The sequence below is a fragment of the Cetorhinus maximus genome, chromosome 1 (assembly GCF_964194155.1).
Source record: "Cetorhinus maximus chromosome 1, sCetMax3.hap1.1, whole genome shotgun sequence".
Taxonomy (NCBI): Eukaryota; Metazoa; Chordata; class Chondrichthyes; order Lamniformes; family Cetorhinidae; genus Cetorhinus; species Cetorhinus maximus.
Genome location: NC_135879.1, coordinates 105,275,593 through 105,294,043, shown reverse-complemented (window position 1 = coordinate 105,294,043; position 18,451 = coordinate 105,275,593). Strand labels below are relative to the sequence as shown.

Genomic DNA, 18,451 nt, shown 5'->3' with positions numbered 1-18,451 from the left:
ACTTGAATGCTTTATTCTAATTTTCACTAAGCAGAGATTTTTATAACTCAAAAGTAGATTGTGATACATGTGCATTGAGCGATAGTAGGTAATCAGTAAAATACTAATGAATACCTAGGAACTAAAGCATGCTGATAAAATGCAAGTTGGCAACAAAATGTAGAGTGTATTTTTCATCAGTAGTGTTTTCTAGAATACATGGAAAATTCAAAAAGTTTGAGCAGATGTGTGCAGAGAAAAATGAATTAATCAAAATTCACTTATTTTGTACATATCCTTTAGCCTACTTTCCTTTAAAAAGGAAAGACTGCTGTTATCATGGAACTGCACTGCTAAAATATGTCTCAAATTTCCTTTTTCCTTGTAGCATAGTATAGCTTTGCTAAGTGCTGTAAGTAAAATGTATTAATTATTGACAAATTGGTGATCAGACCTGCACTGATTATTTTTAACAAGTTCATTTTTGCAGGAAAATAAAATTTCCAAATGGGAATTTTAGTTATACTTATGTAACTTCACAAAAACTGAATAAAGTTTGAGATAGAGACACAAGTTGCTGTGGGGCTGTATTTGATATACATATCCTTAGATGCTGAAAAAAGTTTTTTTAAAAATTCTAGCAACAGCACTGGAACTTGCTGGTATGTATCAGTGAATACTGAGAAAAGTTGTAGTGGAAATGGGCTCCAATGTAATCTTTCAATCATCTTTTGATGCCGTTGACTGGAGGGTTGCCAATTTAACACCTCCACTCATGAGTTAATTCAGGGCAGCCAACATGGATTCGTGAAAGGCAAGTTGTGGCAAATTTCATGGAGTTCTTTAGGAATTAGCAATATATTGCTAAAGGAAATGCAGTGGATGTCGAGTATGACTTTATAAAGGTTTTTGATGACGTGCTGAGAACAAAGCTTACTGGTTAAAGATTAACCTGCAAGGGAGCATGACAGCAGCCTGGATAGGAAGTTGGTTATAGGAAGGAAACCAGACTAGTGATTGATGGATATTTTCAGACTGGAGAGATATAAAGGTGATGTACCATAGCCGTTAGTGTTTGAATCATTGTTCTTGCATATGAATGATCTAGACTTGGGTATAGGAAGCACAAAATTAAAATTGACAGGTCAAATTCCTTTTTATCTGTACATAGCTCTCAAACTTTTAGAATTTCCCAGTGTGTGGTTAACTGTAAAGTGAATCATAAGTAACTTAACAGGCAGCTAAGCCTATGGTAAAGAGTGAGGACAAATTAATAAGGCTCATGTTTTTGAAAATAAAATCCATTGAAGGCTACAGAAGTGATTCACTAAAATTATGCCAAGGATCAGAGATTTTATTTAGGAGAAACTTGGGCTCTTTTATTTCAAACAAAAGATTAAAATGAGATCTTGGGTTTCAAAATTGGTGGGGTGTGGTGTTTGATGATGTAAATTAGAAGTGTTTCCATTGATCAGAAATAATTAGTATAATCAAAAGAATGAAGCACGACGTTAGCATGTTTTTTTAAATACAGGGTCTTGGGCATATAATGTCCAAGCAAAAACTGGTAGAAGCAGAATCCATTAAAACTTTTAAAGAGGCAATGGATAAACATTTGGCCAATGAAAATGGGACTAAGTAAATAGCTGTTTCAGAAAGCCAACACTGGCATGGTGGGCTGAATGGCACATTTTGTTTTTTAAAAAATTCTACTAACTGTCAATTCTAACATAATGTAACAGAATATTTTGCATAATTTCAATTCAAATTGAGCAGCTTTAAATTGAGTAGACTATTCAGATATTTATAATCTGCTGTATTTACAATTAACATCTAAAGCTAAAGGTCCATCTAACCATCAACACATGTTTTTAGTTTGCAAGTTATTTTTATTTCAATTAGATTACGCTACTGATCCATCATTTGAATATAGTTTTGTTCCCCCTTAAGTTCAGTTCATGTGTGTATGTAGTAAATGAAAGTGCCTCAACACAAGCCTCTTATATAAAAAAAAACGCTCATATCTTTCCGGCCTGAGTGTTCTTATTACTCTTGTCCATTTTTGACCCCTAACCGTGTTGATCCATGTGGAAGTGTTCTTCTCAGTTCCAAGTATTGTTACCTTTGCCACGTGTCTTTTGTGTGATATCTTATGAAATGATTTTTGAAAATCCATACAATCTACATTAATTGCATTTCTTCTAATATTTGCTACTTCAAATAATTCTATAAAGCTAGTCAAACATGACTTGCATTTTAGAAATCTACGCTGATTGACCCTGAATAACTAATTGGCCTACAAATAACGAGCTTATTCGTGGTCTCTTTCATTGAGAGTAGTCACAGCAGTCACTATGCAGTTCCCAAGCACAATTTTCTTTTCCATAAAATTTCCAGAAGTTCTAGTTGGAGCCTCCATTATTTCTTCCCTTGGGATTCCAGAATGTAAATCTGAGTTCCTGTGATTTGCCTATCTTTAGTACCATCTCTCTATGAAAAATAACCTCCAGGAATAGCTGTACACCCACATCTGGCAATTCCACAATCTTGTATCCATCCGCTGTGTGAAAACAGAGGCAATGTGTTTGGTATCTGCCATTCCCTCATACTCAACTCGGTTCGCCTCCATTGTCTTTTAACTGGCCTACCCCATGTTGGGTATCCACTGAGTAACTCAGTTAAGTGTAGAATAAATAAGTACTATCTTATAAAATTATTAGTTCAGACATAAGCTAACTGGTTACAATACCAGTACAATATATTCTCTGCAGTCTGTCTCTCTGGAAGGTGTTTTGTTTGATTGCAGGTATTTTTTTTATAAGTCTGAATGAAAAAATGATAAAGCATGGGACAAGATAAATACAATGCTGTCCAGTTAACTTTATTGACAGTTAGTTTCTAAGTGAAATTTCACATTGTTGGAATATTAAGTTTAATCTACATTGTCATTCTTCAGAATATTCTTTGGAGGATTCAGATTTCGAAGGCCTCAGTGACATCACTGTTAGTTCCGTCCATACCAGTGATCTATCTTCTTTTGATGTGGATGATGATGAAGAGGAGGAGGGTGAGGTTCCAGCTTCTGACAGCAATGAAGAAGACCAGGAACAAAGTTCAGAAGGTACAAGCTCTGTCTTCAATAACCAGAATTATTTGCTGGGCTTTATGTTCATCTTGGTAAATTGGCTCACATTTTGTTAGGCTATATAGTAAGAGCAGCATAAGTGCAAAGAGATAATTTACTCCAAATTCAATATCGAATTCATGATAGCCTGCCCCCAAAAGTTATTCAAAGCTGAAAATTAAATATAAGCAAGAAGCTAAATAGTAATTATTTTAGTCACAGCTTGTTGTTTTATGATTTAATATCTGTTCCAGGGACTGAACAAATCTTAATCTGCCTTTACAGATGGGGCTGCTGTATAATTCCAATGTTTCCTGCTTTTAATGCTTCCATGTTGCTTCATGTAACTATAAATTTGAAGTGAGGTTGCCTTATAAAATACTTTGAAAACATGTTGGATCCTGTAAGTTCAGATATAAGGAGCTACTGATAATCTGAAAGGAGTTTTTCGTGTGTAGTTACCACCTTCATTGCTATTTTATTTTTATTGTTTTTCCTCCCTTAATTTTTTTTCTATTATTTCTTGTTATAACTTTCTGTAGCCTCGCTGATTGCGGGAGCCACATAATGCCTAACAGACTTTGTGTCAAAAGAAATATTGCTTAAATTCACCATTTGAGTTAAAATAGCAGAAAAGTTTTGCTAATACCAAAAGGAGAGCCTTTAAGGAAATTTTACATCACAAACAATTTATATTTCGAAGCCCTCACTGCAAGGGTTCCCAAACTGTGGGCTGTGGCCCTTGCAGTGAGGCCAGTATTTTGGGGTCATGGGCACCGAAGCAGCGATGGCGATCATGGAGCCTGGACTGAATTTTGCAGCTGCAGGACCCCTTTAAATGTTCGTGTTGCTTTTGTGGATGTGTGTGACATCTGTTACCGGAGGCCTGATTGCTGCTACAACAATAATCTGTAAAAAGGTGGCTCTTTGCCTTTTTCATCAGCTTTAAATACCTCCTGCTCAACAACTCACCCTGCCCCCACCCCTGCTCAGTAGCTCTCCAACCCCCACCCCATCACCAATTTTCACTCAGGTCTCAAAGTCTTAGGCATTAAAATGGGCCAAATCAGAAAACAGTTTGGGAAGCACTGCATTAGTTTATACTTTGAAAAATAGGGCAGTGGGATGTAAATAGTATCATCAAATGCTGACAACATAGATTGAGGCCATTTGACCCGTCAAGTCTGTGCTGGCTTTCTACAAGAATAGTTTGGCTAATTCCACTCCTTGGCCCTCTGCCCACAACCCTGCATCCTTTTTTTCCTTTCAGGGGCTTATCCAATTCCTTTTTGAAAGCCACAGTTGATTCTGCCTCCACCACATTCCCAGGCAATGTATTTGCAATCCCAACCACACACTGCATAAAAAAAGGTTTTCCTGCTGTCATCTTTGGTTCTTTTACCGATTACATTAAATCTCTGACATCTGGCTTTTGACCCTTTTGTCAATAGAAACAGTTTTGGTCTACTCTGTCCAGACCCTTCATGATTTTGAACAAATCTATCAAATCTCCTCTCAATCTTCCCTAAGAAGAACAGCCTGCAATTTCTCCAGTTTACATAACTGGAGTCCCTCATTCCTGCAACCATTCTTGTAAATCTTTTCTGCACCCTCTAAAGCAGGCTTATCCAATCTTTTCGCATTGGGGGGCCACATTTCAATCTTTCTCAGCTCGGGGGGGACCGATAAGCAAATTTCAGGAAGATGAGATTTGGGACAACAGGAAACATGAATTTCAAACAATTAAAAGCTGACGAATGAAAAGAAACAGGCTGCTGAGCAAAAAAAGGCACAACAATATTTATTACTTGTTGCTTTTTAATCGTCAATTTAAAGACAGAGCATGAAAGGGTGAGTGTGTGTGTGTCCAGCTCACTTCCAGCCTCAGGGTGCTCAGTCATTCACCCTCACCCACTGCGAGTGTGCACGTTGGCATATGGGGCTGAGGGTGAACGAAAACCCTGAGAATGGGAGTGAGCCAGACACACACACTACCCTCCCTCTCACACCTCTGCTCTCTCACACCCACCCATGCCTGTGCCCACACTCCCACCCAACCACTCAAGAAGGTGTCTTAAAAATTATATTTTTATTGCTCATCACTTAAACTGTATAACAGTAATAAGTTGGAAGTGTGTGTATTGCCATTTCCAGCTGTGGAAGTGAAATGAGTTTCTACAGCATTAATTTAAAACAACAAATTGTATTTATATAGTGCCTTCAGCATACTAAAACATCTCAAAGTGCTTCACAGGAGAGTTAACAAGCAAATTCTGACACCAACATGCATAAGGAAACACCAGGGCAGATGACAAAAAGCTTGGTCAAATTTGTAGGTTTTAAGGAGTGCCTTAAAGGAGAAAAGAAAGATAGAGAGTTGGGGAATTGAGGTAGAGAAGTTTGGAGATGGAGCTCTAGAGCTTAGAACCTTGGCAGCTGAAGACAAGGCCACCATATATGGAGTAATTAAAATTGGGAATGCCCAAGAGGCCAAAATTACAGAGAGCCAATAACATGGAGGGTTACAAAATAAAAATGATATAGCTCTGGATATAGTTGCCTACGATGTTGTTTGCAAAGTAGTGCTTCAAGTTTATTTTTAGTCAATGCTAATAGATCTCTCCTGATGTTGCTCACAGAATGTTGTCTGACTCCATAACCTTTCCCTCCAATTAACTCCTAATGTATCTTTGCTTGTGCCAATGTCTATCTCCTGTGTGATCTGTTTATGCCCATAGTATGCACAGTTCTTTCTTAGTGCAATGGTTACCTGTTTATGATGTTATTTCTCTTTGCTGATTCTTCTTTGAAACGATTTCTTCTTGCCATCTGTGTGATTTATTAGTATTATCCGTCTTAATCTGCTGAATATCTTTGATATGGCTGTCTTTATTTGTTTGATAACTGTGTATATTTACATACAGTCTACTCATATGAGGCGTCCTCTGATCCCTTCACCTGTGTGTGGCCTTTTATTTCTACTTTTGCTTCTTTTCCTATGTCTCAAGTTGTATCTCTGGTACCCTATCTCCCCATGTTGTTTTGTGTCTGTACATCTTGAAGGTTTTGTCTGTGATGCTCATGCAAAGCATGTATTTCCTGATATTTCTCTTGTTTGTTCTTGCATCTGTATTTTACTGGGTGTGTTTTTGGCAGTATACACTATCTTGTACAAAAGCACAATACTGCAGGTGCTGGAAATTTGAAATAAAAACTGAAAATGCTGGAAATATTCACCAGTCAAGCAACAACTGTGGAGAGAAAAATAGAGTTAACACTTCAGGTCGATGACTTCACTCATCCAAACCTCCCCTAATGTGCTTCCCCCTTGCCCTAACCCTGAATTTGCATCTTTCCCAAGGTTCTATCCCATCAATTGCTTTGCTGTTTCCGAGCTTATCTTGATCATGATACCCACCTCCTCCTCCTCCCTTGACCCTGTTCCAACCAGTTGACCACCCAACTTCCCTTCCAGGGCTCCATGTTCGTCGATATTGTTACTGTTTCTCTTTCTCTCCCCGCCACTCCCTCCTTCAAATTTTCTATCATTGTCCCCTCCTCAAAAACTCACCCTTGGCCCCTCTGTTCTTGCAATCTATTGCTTGATTTTCAACCTCCCTTTTCTCTCAAGTCTCTGAACTTCTTGTCTCCCAGAACGGTGCCCATCTTTTCCTGCAATTCTATATTTGAATTCCACTGACCAGCTTCCCCCCCGCACCCCGGCCAGCCACAGTACTGAAACATTGCTTATCTAAGTCACAAATAATATTTTTTGTGATTGTGGTGATGATGAACTATCTTTCCTCATCCTTCTCAACCCATCTGCAGCTTTCAACACAATTGACCACAGTATCCTCCAAAAATACCTCTCCTCTGTCATCCAGCTGAGTGGAACTGCCTTTGCCTGATTTCATTCTTAACTATTAAATTGTAGCCAAAGAATCACCAGGAGAAGCTTCTCTTCCTACTCTTGCTCTGTTGCCTCCAGTGTACCCCAAGGATCCATCCTTGGCTCCTTCTATTTCTCATATGCTGCCCCTTGGCAACATCAACTGAAAATAGAACATCAGGTTCCACCTGCATGTCGATGACACTTGGCTCCATCTTACCACCATATCTCTTAACCTCTCCATTTATTCTGATTTGTCACACTGCTTGTCCGCCATCCAGAATTGGATGAACAGAAATTTTCTCTAACTAAATATTGGCAAGGCTGAAGCCAATGTCTTTGGTCCCTGTCACAAACTCTGTTCCCTAACTACTGTTTCCATCCCTTGCAAGCTGAGCCAGACTGTTTGCAACCTTGGTGTTGTGTTCGATTCCCCAGATGAGCTTCTGATCACTTATCTGCACCATCGCCAACTTCGACCTTTGTAACCTTTCCGGACTCTAACACTGACTCGGCTCATCTGTCAACATTCATCCATGCCTTTATTTACCTCTAGACTTGAATATTCCAATGTTGTCCTGGCTGGTCTCCCATCTTTCACGCTACATAAACTTATGATCATCCAAAACTCTGCTGTCCCAATCTTAACTAGCTGCAAGTCTCATTCACCCAATACCTCTGTACTTGCTGACCTACACTGGCTCCTGCTCTGATAGTAGTTCAGTTTGAAAATCCTCATCTTTGTTTTCAAAGTCTTCAATGATCTTGCCCCTCCCCATCTCCGTAACACCTCCAGCCCTACAGGTTTTCGGGGCCTCTGTGCTGCTCTGATTCTGGCCTATTGTGCATTCCCAATTTTAATTGCTGCACCACCAGTAGTCATGCTTCCAGCTGCATTGTCCCTAGACAGTATCAGTGGCCTGCAGTATCAGCTGGGCTCAGTTGCTTACTTGGCGGTCATTCTCATCTTTGTATCAGAAGGTTCAAGTGGCTTCAAGTCCATTTCATGACTTAAGCACAAAAATCTAGGCTGCCACTCCAGTGCAGTACTGAAGGAGTGCTGCATTGTTGGAGGTGTCATCTTTCAGATGAGAAATTGATCTGAGACCCTATCTTCCCTGTCAGCTGGGTATAAAAAGATTCCATGGCACGATTTCTAAGAAGGGCAGGGGAGTCCTGGTGTCCTGGCCAATATTCATTTCTCAATCAACATCACAAAGAAAACATTACCTGGTGATTATCACTTGTTGTGGGAGCTTGCTGTCTGAATATTGGCTGCCAAGTTTCCTATGTTACAGTAGTGACTACACTTGAAAATACTTAATTGGCTGCAAAGCAATTTTGAGGTTATGAAAGACGCTATGCAATTGTAAGTCTTTTCCCTAAGCTCTAGAATTCCTTTACTAAATACCTCTGCTTTTGTACCTCTTTGGCTCATCTTTTAAGATCCTCCTTTAAACCTACCTCATTGATTAAGCTTTTTGTCATCTGTCCTGCTGCTTCTGTGCCTCTGTCAAATTTTGTTTTATTCTATTTCTCTTGCTAAGCATGTTAGGCTACGTTAAAGGTGCTTTATAAATGCGAATTGCTTTGTCTCCATTAATATATTTTTAGGCGGATTTTTCACCTGCACTGCAGAGCACGGGTTCCTTGAATGAGTACACCCAAGTCACTCTGAACACGAACATTTACAAGTTTCATGCCTCTTAAAAAAATCCTGCTTTTCTATTCTTACAACCAAGGTGAATGACACTTCCCCACATTATACTCCATCTGCCACCTTGTTACACACTCTCTCAACCTGTCTATATCTCTTCGCAGCAGTTCTTCCTCCTCACAGCTGACATTCCACCTAGCTTTGTGTCATCAGCAAACTTGGATATGTTATACTTCTGTGAAGACACAACATTTGTTCAATGTCTCTGCCATTTCATCATTCCTCCTTATAATTTGTCCTGCCTCTTAGGGATCAGTGCTTACTTTAGCTATCCTCACCCTTTTTATGTACATTAGACCATCATTATACCACCCATGAAATGTTAAGAGTGGAGAAGGAAGCATTCAGCCCATCATGACTAGACCAGCTTTTTGTGTGTTTTTGTTCCCAGGGAAATGAGAGAATTATTTGAAGAATTGTTATAACCCTAATAACATGATATTCGAGGAAATTCTAATTGGAGAAAACGGCATAGATGGTGAAATATACAACTAAAGGATATTTTTGTTCATTCCACACAGACAAATAATCTGACAATGTCTTTAAGTATTCCCTGTAGTGAAAAGGTGACATGCAATCTTCAGTACAAATTTAAAAAGCTTAATATTAAATTATATCAATTTTAACTATATACATATGTCTAATATCTCTTCCCTCCTCACTGAAAAACCCTCTGAGTTGGTTGTAAACTTTAAACAGTCAATTTTGTAAGTACAATTGCCGATGGAAATCAAAAGGGCATGAATATTAAGAAAGCAGCATAGTGTATAAAAAAAAACCCATTTGCACATTAAATAATACTAAAATTAAATTTAAATAGTACATTAAATTAAATTCCCAGTGTATGTGAATAAAGACATTGTGGCATAGACATGGACTGCAACGGTTCAAGAAGGCAGCTCACCACCACCTTCTCAAGGGCAACCAGGGATGGGCAATAAATGCTGGCCCAGCCAGCGAAGCCCACATCCCGTGAATGAATTTTTTAAAAATAACATGGCGCATACACAAGAACATAAGAATTATGAGCAGGAGTAGGCCGTTCAGCTCCTTGAGCCTGCTCCACCATTCAGTAAGATCATGGGTGATCTGATTGTGGCTTCAACTCCACTTTCCTGTCTGCCCTCATAACCCTCGGCTTCCTTGTCGATCAAAAATCTATCTAACTCAGCCTTGAATATATTCAATGACCCAGTTTCCACTGCTTGCTGGGGATGAGAATTGGACAAATGACCCTCAGAGAGAAAGCCTCTCATTATCTTAGTCTTAAATGGGAGACCCCTATTTTTTAAACTATATCTCCTAGTTCTACACTCCCTGACAGGGAGAACATTCTCTCAGGATCCACTGTTATTAGGTCCCCTCAGGACCTTATGGTTCAATAAGATCACCTCACATTCTCTAAACTCTATTGCATATAGGCCCAACCTGCTCAACTTTCCTTTATAAGATAACCCCTTCATGCCATTGATCCCAGGAATCTGTTGATTGAACCTTCTCTGAACTGCTAATGCAATTAAATCCTTTCTTAAGCAAGGCGACCAAAACTGTGTACAGAACTCCAGATATAGTCTAACTAAGGTCCTGTACAGCTACAGCATGATTCCCTACTTCTACGCTCAATTCCCCTTGCAATAAACTCCAACAGCCCATTCGCCTCCATAATCGCTTACTGCACCTGCATACCAATATTTTGTGGTTCACCAGGACACCCAGATCGCTCTATACCGTAGGCAGTCTCTCTCAATTCAAATAGTATACTGCTTTTCTATTCTCCCTGCCAAAATGGACAAGGTCACATTTTCCAACATTATACTCCATTTGCACGCTCTGTAGAATCTTTGTCCTCTTGATAACTTACTGTCCTATCTATCTTTGTGTCATCAGCAAATTTAGCTGCCACACTTTTGGTCCTTTCATCCAAATCATTGGTACAAACAGGAAATAGTTGAGGCCACAGCTCTGACCCCCCCATGGCATTCCACTAGTAACAGCTTGCGAACCTGAAAATGACCCATTTATCTCTACTCTCTAGTTCCAGTAAGCTAACAAATCTTCTATCTGTGCTGATATGTTACCCCTACACCATGAGCCCTTATTTTGTGTGGCACCTTATTGAATGCCTTTTGGAATCTAAGTACATCACATCTACAGATTCCCTTCTATCCACCTTGCTTATTACTTCCTCAAAGAACTGTAATAAATTAGTCAAATGTGGCTTCCCTTTTACAAAACCATGTTGATGCCGCCTGATTCCATTATGATTTTCTAAATGTCCTGCTATTACCTCCTTAATAATGGATTCTAGCATTTTCCCTATGACAGACAACAGGCTAACTGGCCTATAGTTTCCTGCTTTCTGTCTCCTTCCTTTCTTGAACAGAGGTGTTACATTAGTGATTTTCTAATCCACTGGGAGCTTTCCATAATCGAGGGAATTTTGGAAAATCGCAACCATTGCATCGACACTCTCTCCAGCCACCTTTAGGACCATAGACTAAAAGCCATCGGGTCCAGGGACCTGTCAACCTTTAGCTCTAGTATCTTTTCCCTAGTGATTGTGACTTTTAAGCTCCTTCCTCTCTTTTACCTCTTGATTTTCTAGTATTCTTGGTGTTTTTTATCTTCTACTGTGAAGAAAGACACAAAATGCCTGTTCACTGCTTTGGCCATTTCCTTCTTTCCCATTATTAATTCCTCATTCTCACCCTCTAAGGGAACAATACTCGTTTTAGTTACTCTTTTTCTTTAAAAGCACTAGAAACTCTTACTATCTGTTTTTGTGCTTCTGGCTAGCTTTCTCTCAACTCTAATTTCTACCTCATCTTTTTTAGTCATTCTTTGCTGATTTCTCAGCCTGTCCAATCTTCTGACCTACCACTATTTTTGCAGTATGGTACTCTCTCACTTTCTATTTGATACTGTTTTTAATGTCCTTCATTAGCCATGGATAGTGCATCCTTCTTAGAGTCTTTCTTTCTCGATGGAATATATCTTTGAGAATTAGGAAATATCTAATGTCTGCCACTTTTTTTCTACTGACCTACCTTTTAACCAATTTTCCCAGCTCACTTTAGCTAACTCTGATCTCTTAATCTTGTGATTGCCTTTATTTAAGTTTAAGACACTATAAGATCTAAACATCTCACCCTCAAACTGAATGTGAAATGCTATCATGTTGTGATCGCTGCTGCCTAGAAGCTCCTTCACTTTGAGGTAATTAATTAACATTGTATTGCACACTACCAGGTTTAAAAAAGCCTGTTCCTTGCTTGGCACTAGAATGCACTACTGTAAGAAATTGTCCAGAACACACTCATACAAACTCATCTTCCAGGCTGCCTTTACTAGTCTGATTCGTCCAATCTGTATGAAGATTAAAATCACCCATGATTATTGCAGTACCCTTCTTACAAGCCCCCATTAATTCTTTCTTTATACCCTGTTCTACAGTGTAGCTATTGTTAGGTGCATAAACTACTCCCATAAGTGACTTGTTACCTTTGCTATTTCTTATCTCTACCCAGACTGATTCTGCATCTTGATCTTTAGAGCTCAGGTCATCTCTCACTATTGTGCTAATGTCATCCTTAATTAACAGAGCTAACCCATGTCCATATGCAGCAGGACCTGGGCTATATTCAGGCTTGAGTTGATAAGTGGCAAGTAACATTTGCACTACACAAGTGCCAGGCAATGAGCATCTCCAACAAGAGTGAATCTAACCATCCCACCTTGACATTCAATGGCATTACCATCACTGAATCCCCCACTTTCAATGCCGTGGGGGTTACCATTGACCAGAAACTGAACTGGACAAGCCATATAAATACTGTAGCTACAAGAACAGGTCAGAGGTTGGGAATTCTGTGGAGGATAACTCGCCTCTTGATTTCCCAAAGCCTGTCCACATACTACAAGGCACAAGTCAGGAGTGTGATGGAATACTCTCCACTTGCCTGGATGAGTGCAGTTTCAGCAATACTCAAGAAGTTCGACACAGCCAGGACAAAGCAATTCGCTTGACTGGCCACCTTAACCATTCACTCCCTCCACTGTCGATATAGTGGCAGCAGTGTGTACCATGTACGAGATGCGCTGCAGAAACTCACCAGGATTCCTTTAACGGCACCTCCAAACCAGCGGCCTCTACCACCTCGGAGAACAAGGGCAGCAAGGGAACACCACCACCTGCAAGCTCCCCTCCATGCCACATACCATCCTGACTTAGACCTATATCACTGTTCCTTCACTGCCGCAGGGTCAAATTCCTAGAACTCCCTTCCCAATAGCATTGTGGGTGTATCTACAATAGTTGGACTCCAGCATTTCAAGAAGGCGGCTTACAACCAAATTCTCGAGGGATGTTGGGGATGGGCAATAAATGCTGGCCTAGCCAGCGATGCCCACACCCCATGAATGAATAAATAAACAAGTAACACCTTTTCCTAGCTTCCTGTCCTTTCAAAATGTCAAATACCCTTGAATATTTAGGCCCCAGCCTTGGTCGTCATGCAACCATGTCTCTCAAATGGTAATCAGATCATATATATTTATTTCTATTTGTGCTGTCAATTCACCTGTTTTGTTGCAAATGCTGTGCACATTCAGATAGAGTCTTTAATTATGTCTTTTTACTATTCTAACAAACTGGCCTTATCTGCTGGTGCACTCTTAAGTTCATACACTCTGTCCCTTCTTGCCGCACTCTGATTATCATTACCCATGTCACAACCCTGCTCTATCACCTTGCCCTTTCTCCTAAAGCTGCCCTCATGTGATCCCTTTCCCCCACTGTTTAGTTTAAAGCCCTCTCTGCCACCCTTGTTATATGACTCGCCAGGCTGGTCGCAGCATGGTTCAGGTGAAGGTGCTCGCAATGGTACAGCTCCCACTTTCCTCAGTACTGCTGCCAGTATCCCATGAATCAAAACCCATTTTCCCCACACCAGTCTTTGAGCCACGTATTCAACTCTATTTATTTACCCTAAGCCAATTTGCTCGTAGCCTGGGTAGTAATCCAGAGATTATTACCTTTGTGCTTCTGCTTTTTAATTTAGCCCCTAGCTCTCATAATCCCTATAGAGAATCTCTCTCCTAGTTCTATCTTATATTGGCAACCATGTGGACCACAACAACTGGATCCTCCCCCTCCCACTGCAAATTCCTTTCCAGCCCCGAGCAGATGTCCTGAACCCTGCCACTAGGCAGGCAACACAGCCTTCTGGATTCACTCGGCTGCAAAGAAACATCTATCCCCCTGATTATGCTGTCCCCTACTACCTCTACATTTTTAATTACTCCCCTCACTTGAATGGCTTCCTGCACCATGGCCAGTTCACTCATCCAACCTGCAGCCCCCTCTCTCACCCATATAAGCTTCAAGAACCTCGAACTAGTTGGACAATTGCAAAGGCTGAGGTTCCTCCACTTCTACCTACTCCATCCCCTTATGTGCCTCACTCACAGTCACACCCTCCTGTCCCTGACCACAATCAGATGACCCTATCCTCAGGGTTCAAATTATCCCAGTAACATTCCCCCTTCCTGATCCATCACATTATTCACACTCAGTCTTCAGCTCATGAACTTTGAACCTGAGTTTCTCAAGCCGCAGATACTTACTGCAGGATTAGTTGCCGTGGATCACACTGGGGTCCATCAGCTCCCACGTGCTGCGGCACACCACCACTCTTGCTGTCCTTATTGTGTTTTAATTAAGTAATTATTTTCTTAATTAAATGTTAATGCCTCTAGTCCTACTTGTGCTTGTATTCTTATTATTTCAATTAATCTTATTGTTGCCCCAATTAAAATTCTCTAGTTTAGATAAGAGAAAATGCTCAACAACCAATCAATCACTTGCCTTCTTCCCTGTTACATCACCCTTTGATTTTCTTTGGAATGTTCTGAACCCACAGACTCTCCCACCACCCCCTGCAACCAGATCTTCAAACTTCCACCACTGTCTCTAGGTTACCCTCTATTTCTAGGAAGTAACTTGTGTTTTCTGCAGCAATTGAAGGCTTAAAAATAGTAGGAGCAACTCTCTTCCCCTTTGCACCAAATTCCCAATTTCACACTTGGTTTACATCACTCGGGCGTAGTCTCCTTTCCATGCGTCCCTTACTCCATCCATTTTATAGAGGCTCAGTAGTCTTACACATGAGAAAGCTGCCATTATCAGAAATCAATCCAGCTTATGAAAAGTTATTTCAAGTTATTGGAACAAATTAGTAATTTGACATCACATGTCAGCAGCTAGGGAACACCTGAAAGTATGCAGGGAACACTCGGTCATCAGCTCACCCACTCAAACGGAACAGTAAGTCTGGAAGTATTAAATAGGGTGAAAGTCTAATAAAATTCAGTGGCATGATGCTTAGTGTTTCATTCATCTTGTGAGTATGGTATGTTGGACTGAGACCAATGGATTCAGGAAGCTGAAGCCAAATAAAGCATTTTGAGCAGGAAAATCTAGGTTTTGATTAAACATTATCTTTATTTAGAAAAAGATACCCAATTGGAAACAAACGAGCAAAAGGAGGGCAGAGTGAAACCTGGGCGACATCCATACGTCCACAAACCATTTCTATATTCGAAGTATTATAGTGATTCAGATGATGAAGAAACAGTAGTTCAGCGTCGACAGTCGATCGTAAGTTAGAGCTATTCCTTACTCCTGTGACTGCTTTGAAAGTTTACGCTTCGAATTTGAGGGTGTGGAATGAATGGGACAATTAGAAGAAATGATTGACATTTGTATTTTATTTTTGTGGTACTGGTATATTAGGAAACTGGCTTGGTGAAATTGCTAGCTTTGACAATGCGATAGTGCAATTTGTTGCTGATCTAGAATACTTCACTAATTTACCCTTATCCATTTGTTAGTTCAATTCCTGCACAGCCAGGTTTAATAATTCTCAGCCAGTTTCTTTTGATACCAGGGATTCCCATCTAATATAAAAACAGAAAATGCTGGAAATACTTAACAGTTTTGGCAGCATCTGTGGAGAGAGAAATAGAAATTTCAGTTTGGTGACCTTTCACCAGAACTGGAAAAGTTAGAGATGTAACAGATTTTAAGCAAGTACAGAGGCAAAGTAGGAGGAGAATGGGACAGAACAAAATAGAAAATTTGTGCTTCTGTGGGAGAGATTAACTGGCAAAAGGGATGATGGTGCAAGGCAAAAGCGAGTGCTCATGGAACGCAAGAACACAAAGGGACAAGAAACAAAAGATAAGCCTGGAGGAGGTGTAAATGGAAATCACAGAATCTTCAACAGCTACCATATGGAAAAAAAAGGGCCAGAGATTATGATCTGAAATTGTTGAACTTGATGTTAAGCCCAGTAAACTATAATTGCAGGACAAGGTATTGTTCCTCAAGGCCAAGGGCATAGAGATCAGAATGGGAAGGAGAATTAAAATGACAGGTGGCCAGAAGCCTGGGGTTATGCTTGTGGACTAAACACTTCCACCCTATCACAGATCTTCCCTTTTGTTCTCTTCCTCCACCCCTGCCCCCTTTCCCTGTCTTTCAACTTGCTTAAAACATGTTACATCTCTAACTTTTTGCAGTTTTTACAGAAGGTCTCCGACCTGAAAAGTTAACTCTTGTGTCTCTCTCCATGGATGTTCTTGAGCTGAGTATATCCAGTATTTTCTGTTTTTATTTGATTCCCAGTGTCTGGTATTTTGCTTTGGCATTCCATCTAATTCTTGTTTGCAGATGACAGTTATAAACTTCGCTCATGGTCTGTGACTTCTTTCTTGTTACATACTGAGAAATATTTGGAGAGGAATAGCTGAGATGCTAATCTGGGATTGTGTAATTTGAAGTACACGAACCAAGACTGAAGTAGACGTTTGTTTCATACAAACTTTTTGATGCTTGGAATCAGTTAAATCGCACCAAGCTCTATTTAATTCTGAACTAATTTATGCTTGAGCTTCAAATGCTCAACGACGCACTGTTGTTGGTTTCATTTTAAACAAGTATGGAATACAGGCCAAAACAGAATTACCTGGAAAAACTCAGCAGGTCTGGCAGCATCGGTGGAGAAGAAATCAGTTAACGTTTCGAGTCTTCATGACCCTTCGGCAGAACTGAGTATAGTTAGGAGAAAGATGAAATATAAACTGGTCTAAGGTGGGGGGGCGGGGGGAGAGAGAAGTTGAGGGTGGGGTGGTTGTGGAGATAAGCAAGCAGTGATAGGAGCAGATAATCAAAAGATATCACAGACAAAAGGATCAAAGAGGTGTTGAAGGTGGTGATATTGTCTAAGAAAAGTGCTAATTAAGAATGGAAGACAGGATACTCAAGGTACAGCTCTAGTGGGAGTGGGGTGGAAAGACTAACAAAGTTTTAGTTTTAGATTTAAAAATAATGGAAATAGGTGGAAAAAGAAGAATCTATATAAATTATTGAAAAAAAAGGGAGGGGGGAGAAACGGGGTGGGGATGGGGGGAGGGGGAGTTTAAGATCTAAAGTTGTTGAATTCAATATTCAGCCCGGAAGGCTGTAAAGTGCCTAGTCGGAAGATGAGGTGCTGTTCCTCCAGTTTGCGTTGGGCTTCACTGGAACAATGCAGCAAGCCAAGGACAGACATGTGGGCAAGAGAACAGGGTGGAGTGTTAAAATGGCAAGCGACAGGGAGGTTTGGGTCTTTCTTGCGGACAGACTGCAGGTGTTCTGCAAAGCGGTCGCCCAGTTTGCGTTTGGTCTCTCCAATGTAGAGGAGACCGCATTGGGAGCAACGAATGCAGTAGAATAAGTTAGGGGAAATGCAAGTGAAATGCTGCTTCACTTGAAAGGAGTGTTTGGGCCCTTGGACGGTGAGGAGAGAGGAAGTGAAGGGGCAGGTGTTGCATCTTCTGTGTGGGCATGGGGAGGTGCCATAGGTGGGGGTTGAGGAGTAGGGGGTGATGGAGGAGTGGACCAGGGTGTCCCGGAGGGAACGATCCCTACGGAATGCCGTCAGGGGGGGTGAAGGGAAGATGTGTTTGGTGGTGGCATCATGCTGGAGTTGGCGGAAATGGCGGAGGATGATCCTTTGAATGTGGAGGCTGGTGGGGTGATAAGTGAGGACAAGGGGGACCCTATCATGTTTCTGGGAAGGAGGAGAAGGCGTGAGGGAGGATGCACGGGATATGGGCCGGACACGGTTGAGGGCCCTGTCAACGACCGTGGGTGGAAAACCTCGGTTAAGGAAGAAGGAGGACATGTCAGAGGGGCTGTTTTTGAAGGTAGCGTCATCAGAACAGATGCGACGGAGGCGAAGGAACTGAGAGAATGGGATGGAGTCCTTACAGGAAGCGGGGTGTACCTTAGAGCTGTACCTTGAGTATCCTGTCTTCCATTCTTAATTAGCACTTTTCTTAGACCTTCAACACCTCTTTGATCCTTTTGTCTGTGATATCTTTTGATTATCTGCTCCTATCACTGCTTGTTTATCTCCACAATCACCACACCCTCAACTTCTCTCTCCCCCCGCCCCCCCACCTTAGACCAGTTTATATTTCACCTTTCTCCTAACTATACTCAGTTCTGCCGAAGGGTCATGAAGACTCGAAACGTTAACTGATTTCTTCTCCACCGATGCTGCCAGACCTGCTGAGTTTTTCCAGGTAATTCTGTTTTTGTTTTGGATTTCCAGCATCCGCAGTAGCTTTTAGCTTTTTGTTTTTATCTCATGGAATACAGGCCCGTATTTATCTATAATAAAATGCCTTGTTCTGT

General features: G+C 40.8%; 1 protein-coding gene across 4 annotated transcripts in view; it reads left to right on the top strand.

The window, feature by feature from the left end:
- bod1l1 (biorientation of chromosomes in cell division 1-like 1) overlaps nucleotides 1-18,451 on the top strand; it is an 80,429-nt gene that overhangs the window by 32,282 nt on the left and 29,696 nt on the right. For all 4 annotated transcript variants that reach the window (XM_078544902.1, XM_078544888.1, XM_078544891.1 and 1 more), the window contains exons 5-6: nucleotides 2,936-3,100; nucleotides 15,219-15,367. In XM_078544902.1, coding sequence (XP_078401028.1) covers nucleotides 2,936-3,100; nucleotides 15,219-15,367 — 314 coding nt within the window. The remainder of the gene's footprint in view (nucleotides 1-2,935; nucleotides 3,101-15,218; nucleotides 15,368-18,451) is intronic.